This window comes from Seriola dumerili, unplaced genomic scaffold (assembly GCF_002260705.1).
Source record: "Seriola dumerili isolate Sdu_G_001 unplaced genomic scaffold, Sdu_1.0 BDQW01000052.1, whole genome shotgun sequence".
Taxonomy (NCBI): domain Eukaryota; kingdom Metazoa; phylum Chordata; class Actinopteri; order Carangiformes; family Carangidae; genus Seriola; species Seriola dumerili.
The window spans coordinates 1,754,195-1,772,192 of NW_019174307.1; the positions used below are offsets into that span (position 1 = coordinate 1,754,195).

The 17,998-nt window shown below is 41.2% G+C and overlaps 1 protein-coding gene across 6 annotated transcripts in view; it reads left to right on the plus strand.

The window, feature by feature from the left end:
- Positions 1–17,998, plus strand: part of LOC111218778 (tensin-1-like) — a 173,738-nt gene that overhangs the window by 128,548 nt on the left and 27,192 nt on the right. For 5 of the 6 annotated variants that reach the window (XM_022741243.1, XM_022741245.1, XM_022741246.1 and 2 more), the window contains 8 exons: positions 94–158; positions 1,455–1,538; positions 2,370–2,482; positions 2,578–2,638; positions 3,957–4,032; positions 7,070–7,199; positions 7,379–7,444; positions 7,817–7,939. In XM_022741243.1, coding sequence (XP_022596964.1) covers positions 94–158; positions 1,455–1,538; positions 2,370–2,482; positions 2,578–2,638; positions 3,957–4,032; positions 7,070–7,199; positions 7,379–7,444; positions 7,817–7,939 — 718 coding nt within the window. The remainder of the gene's footprint in view (positions 1–93; positions 159–1,454; positions 1,539–2,369; positions 2,483–2,577; positions 2,639–3,956; positions 4,033–7,069; positions 7,200–7,378; positions 7,445–7,816; positions 7,940–17,998) is intronic. The other variant, XM_022741244.1, reaches the window with a different exon arrangement.

Below are 17,998 nucleotides of genomic sequence, written 5' to 3' on the forward strand. Positions count from 1 at the left end.
TGTGCTACTCCACAATAAACACATTAAAGGAGCTATTTGTAAGTTTTGCTATTGCTATATATCCAACTAGCCAATGTTAACTTGTCTTTTCAGGGCAACCGGGGCAGAACTGGAGTGGTGGTGGCAGCCTACATGCATTACAGCAACATATCTGCTAGGTAAGTCTATAATCCCAACTATTATACGCCAATCCAGCGACCCAGCAAAGGACTGACCTGCTGCACAGTTTGAGAGAGGGAAGAAAGGCAGGCAGAAGGGGAGCGAGAGGGAGCAAGTCTGTCATTTTTTGGAAACAAAATAGAAGTGGAAAACGAGAGAGGGCGGACAGACTACATGAGGAGCTGACATGAGAGGAAAAACTAGATAAGCCAGCATTGTTCATCACAAGACCAAAGCCCACATCTGAACAACGGACAGATGTGATGAACAGGAGGAGGAGGGGTGGAACATGAGACTGGGGAACAACACTTTTATTTGGAGAAATCCAAAGACAAGTATTTGATGTAATAATTACGAGCAGAAAGCAAAGAGTTAGCTCTAATGGTCACTGCATCATAAGACCCAAATTCTAAGTGTCCTCTTTTTTCTTTATTTTTATTAGATTTATTTGTAGTGCCAAAGTGCCAAAATAGAACGACATTCTGTTGCATAAACCGTGGAGATGTAAAGCGCTGAACAATCAGGGAGCGCATGACTCACTGTTTTTTTTTTAACAGCGCAGTGATTATCTAGGAAAAAATGTAACACACCTGTAAAAATATTAGATTTGTCTACGATTCCATTATCACACAAGTCAATTTAAAGCATTTGTGAAGTTGCCTTAGAAACGCAAGAGCCAGCAAAATGCCTGAAACCCTAACCAAATACATTCCAGATTTTGCATAAAATCTTGCATTATGGAAAAAAAAAAAACGTCTTACTGTGTGCACGGAGGTAATGCACAATTAGCTGTCAGACATAACCTCCAAAAACTTCTGTCTGGAAGATCTTTGCATACATGCTGGACACACATGGCTAACATACTGCATGACATTTTATTAAACATTAATCTACATTGAAATTTACAGTTCATCTATGCATCATCTATTTTTTCCCTGATTTCTTCTTGTATATTGTGCATCTTGTTGTCAAATTAATTCTATGGCTGTTTTGTGTCGACACCTGTGTGCAATGTGATGTCTGACATTACACATTGGGTTTTGCATGAAACATGTGGGTGCATCAAAAAACATTTTCCACAAGTCACAGTGTGCAGACTTTTCAGATGTCTAACACGGCGTGACCACAGCGGTTGGTTTTCCTCAGGCTACATAACTATAGTAATGCTTCACACATACACAACATTATATATTTGAATTAATAATTATATACATTGCAGGCACTAGAATGCAAATAAAAGTGTTTTAAAAGCATATTAACCACCAATCTTACCATACCTTTGTGCTGGAATACAGTGCAGACCAGGCTCTGGACAGGTTTGCCATGAAGCGCTTCTATGAAGACAAAGTGCTTCCTGTGGGCCAGCCATCACAGAAAAGGTCAGTCTTATCTCACTTCTTGTTTATAGTCCGAGTTTGACCCCAAAGTGAACTCACGTTCTCTTACATTTAAAGCTGCATTAATCAATTTTTGGCCACTTGAGGAGAGTGGAACAGGCTGCAAACACTACAGTGGAATATAATCACCTTGTAAAGTTGTTATGACAAACATTTGCCTCTTTAGCGAACCAATAGACTCTGACCAACGGAAGAATTCATTTGGGCTTGTGTTTCTTGCCAGCAGGTTCAATGCAATCATATTCATTTTATGCAATTACATTTATTCTAATTTATTTTGTACTTTATGCCCTGTACTTGATATTTTACTTTTTACTGTGTCGTACAGTTATGTTGAAATGTGCCAATAAATACAATGTATTATTTTTTTTATTAGATGAAAACAGCTGTCTGCTGTAGCTGGAATCAGTGTTAATAGGAGGCAGAAAAACCAAAACAATGATTCAAAATAGGCTGAAAGGTTCTGAAGAGCTGCCTGGGAGAGAAGGGTTGGGTGGGTTATTACTAGTAGCAACCTCTTTTACATCATACATAATTATTTGATTCATTGGTAATATAAAAGATATTGGTTAGTCTAAAAAGTCTCGATCTTTGGCCTGAAAGTTGTCTACTTCCCCACAGCATGACAAGCTGAAAACACTCATTGTTGTAACCAGAGGTCAAAGCCAAAGAATGCGTTTCCTTGTTGTCATGAACACAGGATTATACCTTCATCTCTTTGTTGTAAAACATTAGAAATCATGATATAATTTGACAGAAGGCTACCTATCAGCATGTTCATGTCTCCCATTAACCTCCCTCTGCCTCGCTCAGGTATGTGGAGTACTTCAGCGGCTTGCTCTCCGGACACATCAAGATCAACAACAAACCCTTGTTCCTCCATCACGTCATCATGCATGGCATCCCCAACTTCGAGTCTAAAGGAGGTGAGGGTCGTGCACAGATACTCGCTCACGCAAAAGCATTTTCATACACCTTATTTATTTTTGTGCAATTTTTTTTTTTTTTTATTGTGTTCCAGGTTGTCGTCCCTTTCTTAAAATCTACCAGGCCATGCAGCCCGTCTACACATCTGGGATCTAGTAAGTCTTAAAACATGCTCACACTCAAATGATTTTACAAGATTCCAGGGATAGCAAGCTCGTAATGGCTCAATAATAAAAAAAAAAAAAAAAAGCCAGATTTTCCTTTATAGCCTCTCCCCTAACTCCCCTGCCCCCTAACATACACACACATCGTCCCTCTTGCCAGTTTACACTCACATTATTGTATTAATCTAGCCTCCCCAGCTGCAGGCTCTTGTTTCCCCACTTTAGAGCCCGCAATCACTTCTAGTGTTATTTGTGACTGGAGAGCCAATGAAACAGAGAGACAGGCATCCGTGTGGACGCCCGAAGGCTTTTCTTGCCAGAGGACCCCGCTGGTTCCCAGGGCCAGACAGGAAACAATGGATTCTATGGCTTTCTGTTGTTGTTTTGAGAAGAGGGGAGGTTTAGAGGAGAGAAGGGGAGGGGAGAGCTGCACTGTCCTCAGATGGGTGAGGCATACAGGCTACATTTACACGGCATTTTAATGTATTACAGTTTAAATACCACACAGACAGTGATTATTATATCTGGGCAAATAGTAAAAAAAAAGCTGCTAGGTCCTATCAGAAAAACACGCATGTTCAGGTCTGATCATGCAGTTTCCATTAATATATTAATGAAAAAAACAATTAGCAGGGTTAAATTTTTTAACTGATAACATAGCTGAGGCAGCGTTAGCATGGAAGATGAGACTCGACAATGGAAAAAAGACAATATGGAAAATTTGATTGGTGCTCACTGCTGGAAGTGAATGAAAAGCACAGCAGCCTGTTGCAGCTGTTTTTTGTCATTCTTTGGCTCATTTTCGCTGCAGAGCATTTATGAAGTGTTTTGAATTTGCTACTGTAAATAGTAAAGCCTGTTAGTGTCAGATTGTCTATTACATCCATTTTTACGATTGTGTCAGTACCATAAACACTTTTACAGCATACACAACAATAAGCGTGAAACAATCAGAGCGCATACACTTCCAGACTGTCAACCCCTTAAAGCCCCAAATCACATTTCTCCCCACTTTCTCTCACATGCTCCCTATTAGCACTCTGCACCCTTTGATCCCACTCCACCAGTCAGACAATCATGTAGACACTAATACCCAAAATTAGCCCTGGACTGCAGCACTGTTATGCTCTGTGATGGCCACTGCTAAAGCAAATAAAGGATTGTCAGCGGACGATGTAGATCATGTGCACATAGTTATACCCAGACATGTAACATCGGTGACGCTCTGTCGGGTTGAACTGTGTTAATACTGTAATAATAATGAGGGCAGACTTATAATCTAACATGTTGTGGCTTTTCTCTTTCACAGTAATGTTCAGGGCGACAGTCAGACGAGCATCTGCATCACCATCGAGCCTGGTCTTCTCCTGAAAGGGGACATCCTGGTGAGAACAGCGCATATAAGCAACAGCCAATGATATGATAATGATAAAGACAGTAAAAAGAGCAAAGTACTGGTTTAATGTCTCAGCTGTTTGAATCCCATTCAGTGCGTTTAAACTAGGAAACATGGAAACACTGCTTCAAGATTTCTTTCTCGTGTGAAGCCAATAACAAGGAAAGTTTATTGTCCTATATTTTCCAGTGTATGACCTCTGCTAGAAAGGAATGAACACAAATGGAAGCTAAACAATGAATCTGCATCTGCACAAATGTAAAGGATGGACTGATTTTTTTTTATATTGTTTATTAGCACTGAGGGAATCCTGTTGGTTTTTCCAGCCTGACGTCGGGTGTATGCACTGTATACATGTGCTGCAGCGGCTTATGGTATCCATTCACAGAAAAAAAATAGGGCCATAAAAACCCGGGGGGAAGACAGTTGGCCATGGTCCTATACCTCGGTTTATAGACCCTCATTAGCACACAATATGTTTCCTGGAAACTATGATGTCAAAATGGCAGCATACTTCCTTTCCAACAGTGTTTTGGATACACAGTGTATAACTTTAACATGACATGACATCAGTTAAAGACAAGCTGAATGTCAAATTGACAGTTTTTTTTTTTTATACTTTTGGAAGGGTCTTTTCTGATTTTGAGGAAATTGAAACTAAATAGAAAAAAAGATCCTGAGTAGCACCTGTTCCTCTGTGCCTGTGCCTCTGGCTTATATTTGCATGTATTTCAGACAGAGCAACCGCACAGATCAGCAAAGTTTAAAGTTATCTGTGAGATGTCCTCGGGGTTCATAATTTCAGCATGGAGAATTTCAAAGGGAGCACTTAGCGTATGCTCCAGGCATCCCCATTTTGGGCTCTCAGAGCGGAGCGCATATCTCATCCTTTATTTAAGACGGACTAATGGATTCTGCTGAATGCATCATCTGACTGAGCCGATGCCTGCTGATGCTTGTTATTATTCAGATAACACAGAAAATGTGAACTGTGGCCTCGTGGCCAAAAATGGGAAAGGCATTAGTCAGCGTGGAGTGTGCTCCAGCATTTCAAACTGCAATGGTGTGTGTTTGTGCAGTTGAACTGAGTTGTGCATCGATTGTATGGCTGCCAAGAAATTACTAATTGCTGAATGGTTAGATGAAAAAAGATAATTACAGAGAAAAATCTTTATAAACATGATTTCAATTTTTTTAGGTTTTGGCTCTTTCCTCCCCTCATTTTAATTCCAAGTTTGGTCTCAACTATTTTATGATAAAGCTGCATCCAAAATGTCACATTAAACTTTATAGAGCTCAGAACAGAAGCAGAAAAGAATACAGCTAAAGATTAATGGAATAGTTGGGAAATTGGTTTGCTCGCTGAGAGTTGGACGAAAAGATTGATGCCGCTGTCACTTCTGTATCGTCAATATGAAGCGAGAGATGAACAGCTAGCCTGGCTCTGACCAAAGGTACCTCTGAAACTCACCAATTAACATGTTACATGTCATTTGTTTAATCTGTATGTAAAATGAAATGTAAAAATGACTAAAAGTTGTGCTTTTACAAGGGGTTTATGTGCAGTGACTTCCTGACGACAACTTGTTATTTTTGCACTTATCTTATGCTGACTGCTCTCCACACACCTTTCCCACAAGGCATGTGGAGCAATATGAGAGCAAAACGTATAAGATTGAGAATGAAAGGAAGACAAAGTAAAATATCCTGCGGTTTAGCACAGCTTAAGCTAAACTGTGCTAAACCGTCTCGTGGCTGCTGGGACACTTAGCTTATATTTAATGGACAGATATCAGTGGTTATCAACTTTATCATCTAACTCTCTGCAAGAGAGAGAACAAGCCTAACCTTTCCTTTAACATTAAAGATAATCAATTCACAAACGAGCAGGAACAGGCTTTGGTTAATCGTTATCTGGTGCGTGAAAATGAAAATGTGCTCTCAAGTCTCTAAAGGCAAGCGTGTAAGTTTAAATGAATGTTTTCCTTCTTCTATTTTTTGTTCTCAACCTTGGCTCAGCAGCTTTGTTTTCCTCATGAAACAGACCCCTCAGTGGGAGGTTTACCATATCCCAGGGAGCTGTGCTAAGCCACAGGATATTTTACTTTGCCTTCCTTTCATCCTCAATCTTATATGTTTTGGTCTCATTTGGCACTACAAGTAGAAAATAGTTTTTTTTGAAAGCGGTCAGAGCCATTTAGTAGTTTTTACATTTAGTTTGTACCTACTTACTTTGTACCTAAGTAGCAGATGGATAAATTACACACGTGGTGCTTTATTATGTTTAAAAATTAAACATTAAAGCTGAAAATGTAAATCTAACAGTAGGATGTTTTTCAGTTTGCCCCCTTTTTTTTTTTTTTTTTTTTAAATTCTTTACAGTCACGGTTTGTGAGCTGCAAGTTGTCTGGGTTATGGTAAATATTCCTCCAGTACCTGTAAATGTGAGGTCCTTGTAAAAGCCTCACAGGTCCAGGAAGCAGTGGGAGGGAGAGAGAGAAGATTTTCCCGTGTGTGGTTTCAGTCTTGCTCTTAAAGCCGTTGTGTTTGGGGAAAGAGTTTGGATAATAACGTGTGTGAAGAGGCCATACATTTCAAGGGATATATATATAAAAATGCCTTAAATGCTTTTTCTAGCTCTGAGCCAGTGCGGTGAGAGACCTAGCAGTGAATCAAGTTGACATGTCTCTGGCTCGTGTTTCGCAAGGATCATTCCATATTGTTGCTCACTTGATATTCGGAGTGTATCAACCCTGAAGCTGTACTGAGCTCAGCTGAAGGAGTGATTTGACTCTGCAGGTTAATTTGCTGAAAACGTTTTTTTCTCATCAGGACTGACACATTATATAAATAAGCCACATCCTGAAATGATTATTATTGTGATACCTGTGGAGCTTTAAAGGCATCCGTCCAACTACAATCCAACCCAGTCTAACTGACCTGTTGAGTTCTGTTGGCGCTGCTTGATACAAAGCAGCTTCGATACGGTGTTGTTTGAATTTCTTCTGATCACTTTCTCCCTCCAGCTCAAGTGCTACCACAAGCGTTACCGCAGCCCGTGCCGAGACGTGATCTTCAGGGTGCAGTTTCACACCTGTGCAGTTCACGACCTGGGGATCGTCTTTGGGAAAGATGAGCTCGATGAGACGTTCAAAGGTGACGGATCCAGTGAATGTTGTAGCTAATGAATAAAATCTGAGTGTCTGGTAATATTACTCCACTGTAAATATTGTGTTCACGAGATGTTTTCCACTACAATCTGTTTGCTTGTTACTTTTTTTTTTTTTTTTTTTTTACTTTAATAACCCAGACAACTTTTTATTTCTCCACTGCAGACGACAGGTTTCCCGAATATGGAAAAGTGGAGTTTATTTTCTCCTTCGGGCCAGAGAAAATCCATGGTAAGAATCAATGTGTCTGGTTTTATGGGTGCTCTGGAGCATTTTCCACACATTATATTTTACTGTCATACATAGTTTAGGGCATTTTTACCTTTAATTGAAAGTATATAATAAAGAGAGATAAAGTTAATGTTGGAGAGAAAGAGGGGGAAGACGTGCAACAAAAGACAAACTGGGGGACTTGCAGTTGGTTCACCAACACGTTGCCCTGCACCTTCCTATCTGTTTGTCACAGTTTACTAGACGAGCAAAAACACTCGACTAATTTCACTCAGAGCTGTTATTACTCAATTCAGGGGAATGAATTGTTTTGTGGTCTGTTTTGTGATTTAAAGACATTCACATTTTCTGCTCTGCCTCTTTGTACTTCTGGTCAAGGTATGGATCTCCTAGAAAACGGGCCGAGCGTCTCGGTTGACTACAACACACAGGATCCCCTGATCCGCTGGGACTCCTACGAAAACTTCAATCAGAACTGTGAGGACACCACAGACGGTGAGTAGATGGTATTTTACAGCGACCCGCACGCTCTCGCAGCACTGCTGGGTGTTATTTTAGATGTAATATCTCCCTGGTGAGTCTTGCGCGCGAGATTAATGCTGAGGATTGATTGGATATCAAAGGAGGAGTCTGTACAAGCTGACACGAACCCACACAGAGGCGGAGCTCCTCCTGCCATCCTCCTGTGGGTTGTAAACTTTACAAGGTGTTAATTACAATGGCTCTTTATAGTCCTCATGGCCACCAAGGTTAATATGCAATTACTTTCCCACTTCCTGTAATTCTAATTCATTTAAAGTAAACTGTCAGATTGATGTAACAACCTGCACATCACATTCATGTAGCCTATGTGCATGTGACCCGTAACTCGTCAAATTTGAGGCAACGCGCCTCAGTAGAAGTCCCGGACGACCACTTCAAATTACCGTCCTCCTCCTCCTCTTCCTCATCGGCCGCCAGTGTCAGTGAGTGGACACACTGCTCATGAGCTTTTAAGTGAAAAGGTCATTTTACATGAATGTTATACAAACCATACATGTGACTGTGCAAATGCATCTTAATGTGGTTGAGAGGATGTTGTGATGCTATTCTGGTCTCTGTCTTTCTTTTTCACTCTCACACACACGCACAAGGACACACGCACACACACACACAAACACACACACACAGCATGTAACCAAGCTGTAACAAGGGTGTTTTTGTCTCTCTGCGTGAGACAGAGAAGCGATTCTGCCTCTGTCCAAATGGAGTTAAAAGACTTGTTTCACACTTTCTTTAAAACTCCCACATGACGGGGTCAAACTGAGGTCACGTTTAAGTTCAAACTGGTGTTGGAGTTTTTTTTTTTTTATGAGACAAGACACAGGGTCACAGTTGTGTTTACAGCTAAATACTGACATTCTGGAGGATCAAAATCAACCCAAATCTGCTGTAAGAGGTTTCATGCTTTGCTGGGTGTAAATGGATTATGTTTTGAAATAGGGGAGAGACACTGGTAACGCTGTATGCACTTGTGGCGAAATCATGACCGCAGAGAAGCCAGAGGCCCCCGTGGGACCTGACTCTATTGCTTTCCAGAGCGCAGCGCGAGACATTCCTCGGTCCAGCCACAGGCATGGACAGAGCGGTGCGGTGGTCACTCTGTGGCCAAAATGCTACCACCCAAAAAAAGGAAGCAATGCTACGCCCTTAGCGATAGAAGCGAGCCTATTGTTTTGCCTTCGAAGGCGCTGCACTTGTGTGGCTGGTCAGCTTGTTTTATGACCATTGGAATGACATTCATTCGCTTTGTGGCAGAGAAAACGCTGATATGTATAGCTAAAGAAAAAATTATTGTCTTTGTTATGTATTGCATAATCCTGAAAGGAAAAGTGCTATAACCTGGTAAATGCATATCGTAATCCTATGTTCAAGCATAAATGAATATTTACAGATAGAGTCATTCATTGTCTGCATGATCTCTTGCAGCAGCTGCGGCGGCCGTTTAGCTTCTGTTCGACTGAGTGTCGCATCAAACTCCCATTACCCTGTTAAAAGTGAAAATCCTCCATTCATAATATTACCTAAGTAAAAGTACAAACGTATTATCAACAGAATGTACTTGAAGTATCAAAAGTAAAATTACTCTTTATGAAGTGTCAGTGTTATTATTACATATTACTGATTTGTTGTTAGCAGTTGTTATTGTTAATCTCATACCTGTTTAAAGTAAAGCTAATTTTAACTCTTTATTGTAACAAGTGACAATAGTAATGTTGCAATTCAGAGAATCTTTCATGATAAAAAAGTGACAAAAGTGTCTGCAATTTAAAGATGGACTTTTTTGAAGAGGGATGCGTGCTGGATGTTTCATGTCCTTGATTCCCCCTGTGTGTTTTTACTGCTCTCCCTGGTAGTCAAAGGTCAGAGGTGACTTGGCTACCCTCTATCAGTCCCCATAAAGTGTCTACCCCGCTCTGCGGCAGCTTGAAATAGGCCCTGCTAAAATAGCCTAGGTGTGAGTCTCGTCTCGCTCTGTCTCAGTGGAGGTGAGATTGTGTATGTGTGTGTGTGTGTGTATGTGCGTGCGTGCGTGCTTGTGTGTGTGTGTGTGTGTGTGTGCCCGGTCCAAGTTGTGTGCCTCATCTTGCCCACTGTCATCTGATGATGTTGCTTGGGTGAGATCACACACACACACGGACATACATGCACACAAAGACATGAGCAAGAGACAAGTGCACATACACAAAAATGCACACAAATCACAGGCTCTTATTTAGCTACTTGAGACTTGGAGTAGTCGATAAGGCTTCAAACGTATCCTATAATAACCTTTTGTGTCGAGACTTTATTCAGGCACCACAGTCACATTGATATACGCTGTATTTTAAATCAGCGCTGCTCGCAAATGACATTTAAAGATGCAGTTTAAAATGGTTCCCTCTCGCAGAAACAAGAGAGAAAGGGTTTCCAGGAAACTGGAGTGTTTCCACTGTCATTTGGCTTCACACTTGTTAGCGCTGAAAAGGCAGTTAGCTCCTCCGACAGAGCGGCTTTCAGAGCCGAGAGGGACAGCAGGAGAGGACATGTATCTTCTTAAGTGTTAGAAATAAAAAAAAAAGTATTGTTGTTGTTGTTGTTGGTTTGGCGTTTGTCAGGATTGCAGTTGGTTTTCTAAAGAAAGTGGAAGGCTACTTACATCAGTTCTTTGCTTATTGAGGCATTGCATAAAGCTGAAAATTATAGGGTCAATGTTTTGTTGGGATCAACATTGGGTAAGTGCTTTCTATGTGGTCGTTGGTTTGCAAAGATTGATGTCGACTTTCATTGTGTTCATTCTGTGAAAGCAGCTACAGCTGCTGTGGGTCCGTTTCGACACGGGAACGTTTGTTCTGCCTGCACCTTACATAAACAGGAAAAAGAAAACATTACAAAAATTACACAATTCATGTAGCTACAAAGAAAGAACACTTAACATCTCTAATGATGATGCACCAGGTCTTTATGACCTGTTACTTTTTGGCGGACGACCTCAGCACCACATGTTTCTCATTAATCTCTTCACATTTTTTCTCATCTTTCTATTTTTCTAGAATTGCAATCATTGGTCTTCTTCCACAGTTCATGAATCTGCCCAGAGCTGCAGTTAGATTGAAAATAGCACCACGTTAGAAAAAGCAGCAAAAGGTTGGATTGCCTGGTTGTTTCAGGTACCTGTTAAAAGATGAAAAACCATCCAGTAAGTCCAGTGTGAGTAACATACGCAGCTAATCTGAATGCTCATCAGATGCAAAAAGAAAGCACAATGGATTCTTACAGCTCAGCAGGAACATTTGTGTTCTGTATGGGAGGGACCAGAGAGGAAGCTGCAACTGTTGCGATGATTGGTGAACACACCATACAAATATAAGTTATATATCTACACAAAGTGTTTTGTTTTGTCACTAAGTATTACTATGCCGTTGTTAGATAGAAGCCATCAGTATGTCCCTTGGGTTATTTAGCAGTATGTAATGATTTGGCGCTGTGAACGCCAATGTGAATGCTAGCCAGCTAGCTAACAGTGGTGATCGTCATTTCTGTTAAATGTACAACAGCTGTGTTTGATTTGAGATGATACTACAATGTTGACATTCACGCACTGCACGAGTAAGTAGATATTCTGCACAGTGTCAGAGGAGTACTAAAGGGAGTATCTGTGTAATACAACAGGCCTACAGTAAATCCTACTTTTATGAAGGTCATAATGTTCAGTTTGTGTTGAAGCTGTTTTAGAGAGTTGTTGATTGAACTGTGTGATCATTTTGGAGGAATTAGTTGGTGGTGCTGTTGAACTGTAGCAACTGTTGCATTATACAGAGAGGTGTTTCTCTAATTTACCCTAACTTCATTAATATAAGTGGGTTTTACCAAAATAATACTAATACCTGTGCTCACTAAAACAATTTAAATAGAAACTGAACATTATAACCTTCCTTTAGTGGGGTGTACCTAATAATAAACTGCCAAGACTGGGCACTAACCTTGTGTTGATTGGCATCAGCTTCCTCATTCATGCTCCACAATCACTGGCTCGTTCTTCAGCTGTTTGGCTATGGGCTGATAAGTAATACTCAGTCATATTCATTCAGATTTACAGCACAGTCATTCTTTGAGCAGAGCCTTTCCCATCAAATCTAACTGTTTGATCATTTGCTATAAATGGTATAAATTCCTTAACATAAGAGTGTCTGACTGAAATAGATGTTTTTTAACAAGCTGACCCTGTCAGTCACCTGACACATGCACCTGTCTAATCAAACAACCCTGCTACATGCAAAGCTATGGCTTGAGGTTAGAAACCAACAACACACTGAAGGAAACACTGTGTGAGGAGCAGATGTGTTGGAGAACCTGAAAGCTCCAGCTCTGTGTAGACAGTGACGAGAGGATCCTACCTTTGACATTGGACATTGACAGTCATTTGAGTGACGGACGCTTGTGTTTTTGATTAGTATTCAGGATTTGGCTGTGGAAGAACCAAAACAAATTTAGCACCTAAACTGATGTACAGTCAGCATTGTGGCATTTCCAAATCTTTCCCATTTCAGCTCAGGTTCTGCACAGTGATTGTTAATTTGGTCCAAACTAAATTTAATACTACTTTACTGTTTCTTTCTCTCTCTTTCGAGGAGTCGGAGGAGTTAAAGGCAGACTCCTCCACTCGACTGTGAAGCTCTTTTGTGCGCACATTCACAGGAGGAGGAGTGACAGAGAATGTCAGTGTGGGTTTGTGCATGCTGCTGTACAGACAGACAGTCTCTAAGAGTTACATGGTGAGTTTGCATCCAGCGTTTCTTCAACTTCCCGGCGAAGTGAGGCAGCTGACGCCTTTTTTTTCAAGTTTCGATAGCTGTTGAAGAGTTTCTGCCCTTGAGCCTGTGTCCGGTTTGTCCTCTGCTCTTTAGACCGCCGGGGAGAAAAGTTTGGTACAAATTTAACAGCTTTGACGTCTTTGATAACATGTGAGTAACATGCTCAGTTCTGCAGATGTGTTTCTGCAACAAGAAACTTTATGTGGAAATGTGCTCAATAAATTATTGACACCAGGTTGTCTATTATCCAAAACACTTGGCCACATTGTGTTTTATTTGTTAATATTTTTTTACTGCTTCAACCAAGCTCACAAGACAAGTTTAATCTTTTACAAATTCCTTTATCCAATAGTGATAAAACATAGAGGTATGTTGCACGCACATGTGTCAAGTCTGTTTTTTAGTGGCTTTAAGGATCGTTTAGGTTTGGTGCAACTTATAACTAAAGTAAAAAGAAGCCTAAAGGTGCAGAAAGCACAAGCAGGTAGACAACCATGTAGGTGTTAAACAGCTTCATTTATTTAGAATTCAAACTGCAAGATGATAACCCAAACTGTCCAGTGTATATACTGTACTGACTTCCTGGTTCACCTGTTGCCAACCTTGTTGCAGCAGTGTAGAAATATTCCTGATCTCATATATATTTGACAGCAAAACTGGCCAAAACTACAAAAATAAGACTGAAGTTGTAATAAATCAAAATGAGAAAGTTCCAGGGACTGTGGAAACTTCCAGAAAGAAAATGAGTCAAGTGTCCTTGATTTCTCTATGTAAGTTTATTTTCTGAAGCCATTAAGTTACTGTTTATCCAAGGTCGCATTTCCCAAGTGTCAAGTGTGTATTTGTGTCTGTTTTGCACTTTTTCTCCAGGAGGTTAATACTTCCTCTTTGTTCCCATACACATTAGTCACAGTGTTTTCATCCCCACAGTCTGAACATATCCAACAGAAGGGACCATGTATTGATCATGTCCTGTTGGGTAGACTATTTGTTGCTGCATTCTTTAGAGTAGTTGAAATTTAAGTGTGTATTTGTGTTGCTTGGTGAGCTACAGTCAAGAGTGAGGTTTTTTTGGGGGGGGGGGTTGTTACATAATCTTGGTGGAGATAGATGTTGATGCAACACAATGATATCACTGCTGAGACTGCGTTCGAGCCCCAACAGATGATTTGGATTCAAATGGTTGCGTCGGCCCAAGAGTAGTTCAAGGTCCAGGTGAGCAGTAAATCAGCACAGACACCAGTGAAATATGGCCATTACTAATTCTAAATGAATGCACTGTTCAATAGATCTCCATTACGTATTTGATGGCAGCTAAATCTGCTAATGCCAGAGAACTGAACTACAAATTACAATTTCATCTGTTTCTTCGGCTGCTCTCAGCTCACACACGTATCTTAAGAACTTTTCTTGATTGACCCCCAGCAACAAGGATGTCAGTGGTCAGCTGTGGGGTAGCAACTGTGATCTGGAGTCAGCATCTTGCTTGTGAGCCCTTCAGCAGGATGGGTACTTGTTGACATTGGGGCATGAATGTTCATTGGTTTGGATTCTCAATCAGTCCACTTTGCAGATGTTGTGATTGTAGCCAAACTGTTCCAGTTGAGTTATTCCATGATTAAAGGTCCCATATTTTACACTTTTCTAGTGTTTTATTTTGAAGTGTTGATCCATAAGAAGATATATTTTGTGATTTTAAGAACTAAAAACCAGAAAATCTTCATCTTTCAGTTAAACACTCAGAGAAACCAAATTCTGCAAGGTTGGATGGTGGGTCCAGGTGGGCGGGGCTTGGGGCATGGCTGAGAGCGGTAACTGTTTTGTTGTGACATCACAATATTCCAGAAGTCCTGATGGCTGGTTTTAAGGCTCAGTTTCTGAATACAGGCTGTGTGCATTCCTCTGTGGACTGAGCGCTTTGATGCTTTCACAGTATTAATATAGAACCTGCTTTATAATCAAACAACACATGGACATCTACCTTTATACAACATGGGACCTTTAAATGAAAATGAGATTAACTCGTACATGTCAGTGTTGATTGTGAACATCAGCCTCTGGACAGCAGCTGTCCACCACTGGTGATATCAGCTAGCCCAAACTCTGACGGCCATACCCCTGATGCTGTAAGCCAGCGTTCGGTGTGATCCCATTGAAACAGTCATTGTGAGGCCGTGGCATTTCACCAAGAAGATGCAGAGGTGAAACGTCTGGCCTTTTGTGTTGGCAACAGGCTTCCACACTATCAATCCCTCGGTCTGGTCTGAGGCTTTGGGAGGATTAGGCTGCTTTGACTTTAAACTTTGCCCAGCTCAGATTGCGTAACAGCCAAGACACAAAAAATAAAGACCTTCTAGTAAAAACTGCATTGGACACAGAGAGAACAGGCGCTTTGTGTGTTGAGTGTCCCCGTTTGGACTCTGGCTCGGGGGGCACAGGGACAGGGGTTTCTGCAGGGCAACAGTTAGTGACTTTGGGGCAAGTTTAAATGTGCTTGTGCTACACTGACTATGATGGCAAGTTCTCAGAGAGAGGGTATTTAGCTTCGATATAATAGAACGTAACAGGTTCTAACCTTTTTGTATACAAAGCATTGAAAGCTGAAGTTTATTCAATGGAGCAAATTAATGGTACACTTGTATTTTTGTACAATAGCGTGAGTATCGTAGGGGTTTCCGCAAGACACTGCTAATCCTGTGAGAGACAGAGTGCTAGTTATCTGATGTCCATAATGTGTGGGAATGAATGAGTGGTCTGTTACCTCCTTATGGATACAGCCTTACTCCAGCTGTTAGACAGACACTCTCTCTCTTTCTCTCTCCCTCTGTCTCTTTCTGCAGCCATCTTTACACAGCTGATCTGGTGAAAAATGCCACATCAGAGCCAGGAAATAATTAATCATGATCCCTTTCCACAAGCTCTTCTCACAAGCACCCTCTCTTTATCTTTATCTGTCTTTTACCCAGCATTTACACTGGGGAGGACCTGCAGAAACCACTTTATCTCGTTCAGCAGTAAACTTTTGTCGTGGATGATTTGATATTTAACTATGACATTTTTACATTTAGTAAATTCAACCTGATTCAGTTTGTAGACCTGTCTTTGCTTGGTGAACAGGTGTTTTGCAGTTGACCGACACTGATTCCTGCTGAAAGTCGAACGTCCATACTCACCTTTCTGACAGGTGATAAAATACTTGTTGTGCTTACTTGGTTGATGGACAATGGCTTGGCACAGGCACTTGTCCAACTTTATACCAATCCTCCTAATCCCTTTATCTGTCAGTGTTTGGTGATTTTTCATGTCAGTGTTCTTTGAGCAAAGTTTGGTTGGAGAAAACCAGTAGAGACAAAGACCAAGTGTTGCACTTTCTTTATAAGGAACAACAGTATTGTTTCGGGTGTGTTATTGGCCTGGGACATCCTTCTACATGGGTTACTTAGCTTTCTGAATGGGCCTCTCTTGAGCCAAGGGGTGGATGGACACACAGGGTGAAATTTAGAGAAAGAAAGAAAGAAAGAAAGGGAAGAAAGTGAAAAGAAAAAGGGACTACACTTTCATTTTGGGTCTACTGGGAGCGCTGGCCTCTCCTTCCTTGTTATTGTCTCTTTTTAAAGCGAGTCCTATTCATGCACCGGCCTTTCCTGGTCTTTGTCACTGTTATTCTATCCATCATACTGCCAGTAACATCGAGGAACAAGGATACCGGCTAAATCCATCTTGTGCACATTCTCCAGTCAGGATTCCTCTGGGTCACATGGTGGTACAAGGTCAAACCCCTGCCCAGATTCAGTCCCCACTAGCGGCATCTCCGATTCAATTATGTGCACCTACTAACCAAAGTCAAGAAAGGAAGTATTCAGTGAGGCCTCAGGTGTCACTGCACGAGTGACTCCCACTGGTCGTTCAGGGCATCTGCATGGATGCGGATGGGACGGCGATAACCGCTCTGAACGGTATGTTATTTTTAGGTTCTTGTTGACATGTGCAAAGACATGACTGGTGACTCCATGCATAGGCCAAGAGAGGGATTTATTCGGCAGTGAGATGAAGTGAAGCACAAAGGAATATGTTGATCCAAACTGGGAAGAAAATAGTGGAAAAAAATACTTTAAATACAAGCACTTGAACAGGTTTGTGAAGCTTTGGACCGCTACTGCGTCATTCATCAAATTCTTGTACTTTAAAACGCTACACAAACACTACACCACCTAAAAAAGGCAGAGGAATACCACCTCATCAAGTTAGGACATGGAGTGCTTTCTTGGTGCTCTGCTCTCTCTCTCTCTCTCTCTCTCTCTCTCTTTCTCTCTCTTTCCGTCTTGTGTCTATCTCACATTTTGAAAGTGGGGATCGGTCATTTGGGACACTGGAAAATTCTACATCCCACAGAACATGTCTGTCGCCTGAAGGTGCCCAAAGAGTTCTAGACAGTTAAAGCCACTGTAAAGAATCACATTGATACAGCCCTAATACCAGGAAGTATCCAGTCAGGAGCAAGACCAGCTTGTGTCTGAAGCATTTACCAGGATGTTGATTATAACAGGAGCTGACAAGAGTTGCTTTGAGGAGGATCTGCATAAACTATCAAGACTTCAGGCACAATGATGCGGTTGTGTCTTTATAGTCTCTCCAGACCGAGGCGAGCGAGAGTGAGCCCATCAAAGCTTCTCCTCACCTCCAGGATGAGATAGCTACGGCCAGCTCATCAGACGCTCTCCTCATTTGGCCTTCAAGATTTTTCCCTTCGCAGCCCCGTTGCTAACGACCGTTGATGACTTTTCCTGAGACACAACCTCATCCAGAGTGAAACATGATGCTCTGCATGGATGAGCTATCTGGCTGATTTATAGTGCATGGTGTGTGGGTTGGTTATTTCCATGCGTTTGTGATTGTTGTCAGTGGTATTTGTGCTAAATATAGTCACTACCTCTGACCAGCGCTGGCTGCAGGTCACTGCTGGCAGGTTACACTTTATGTTGCCATGTGCATATGAGTATCTAGGCCTGTATACACTCAGACATGAGACATATTAATATGCTTTTGTGGACTACAGATAATACATCTAGCCATGCAGTTAGTCACAAATTTGAAAAGTTGCTTGACCAACAGTGATAAGACTCCACTTTGACTGTGTATTAATGACTCGAGACTCAACTTAGACTCAGATGACTTGAATTGACTTGACTTTTTTTTTTATTATTAAATATTTGCATGTTTC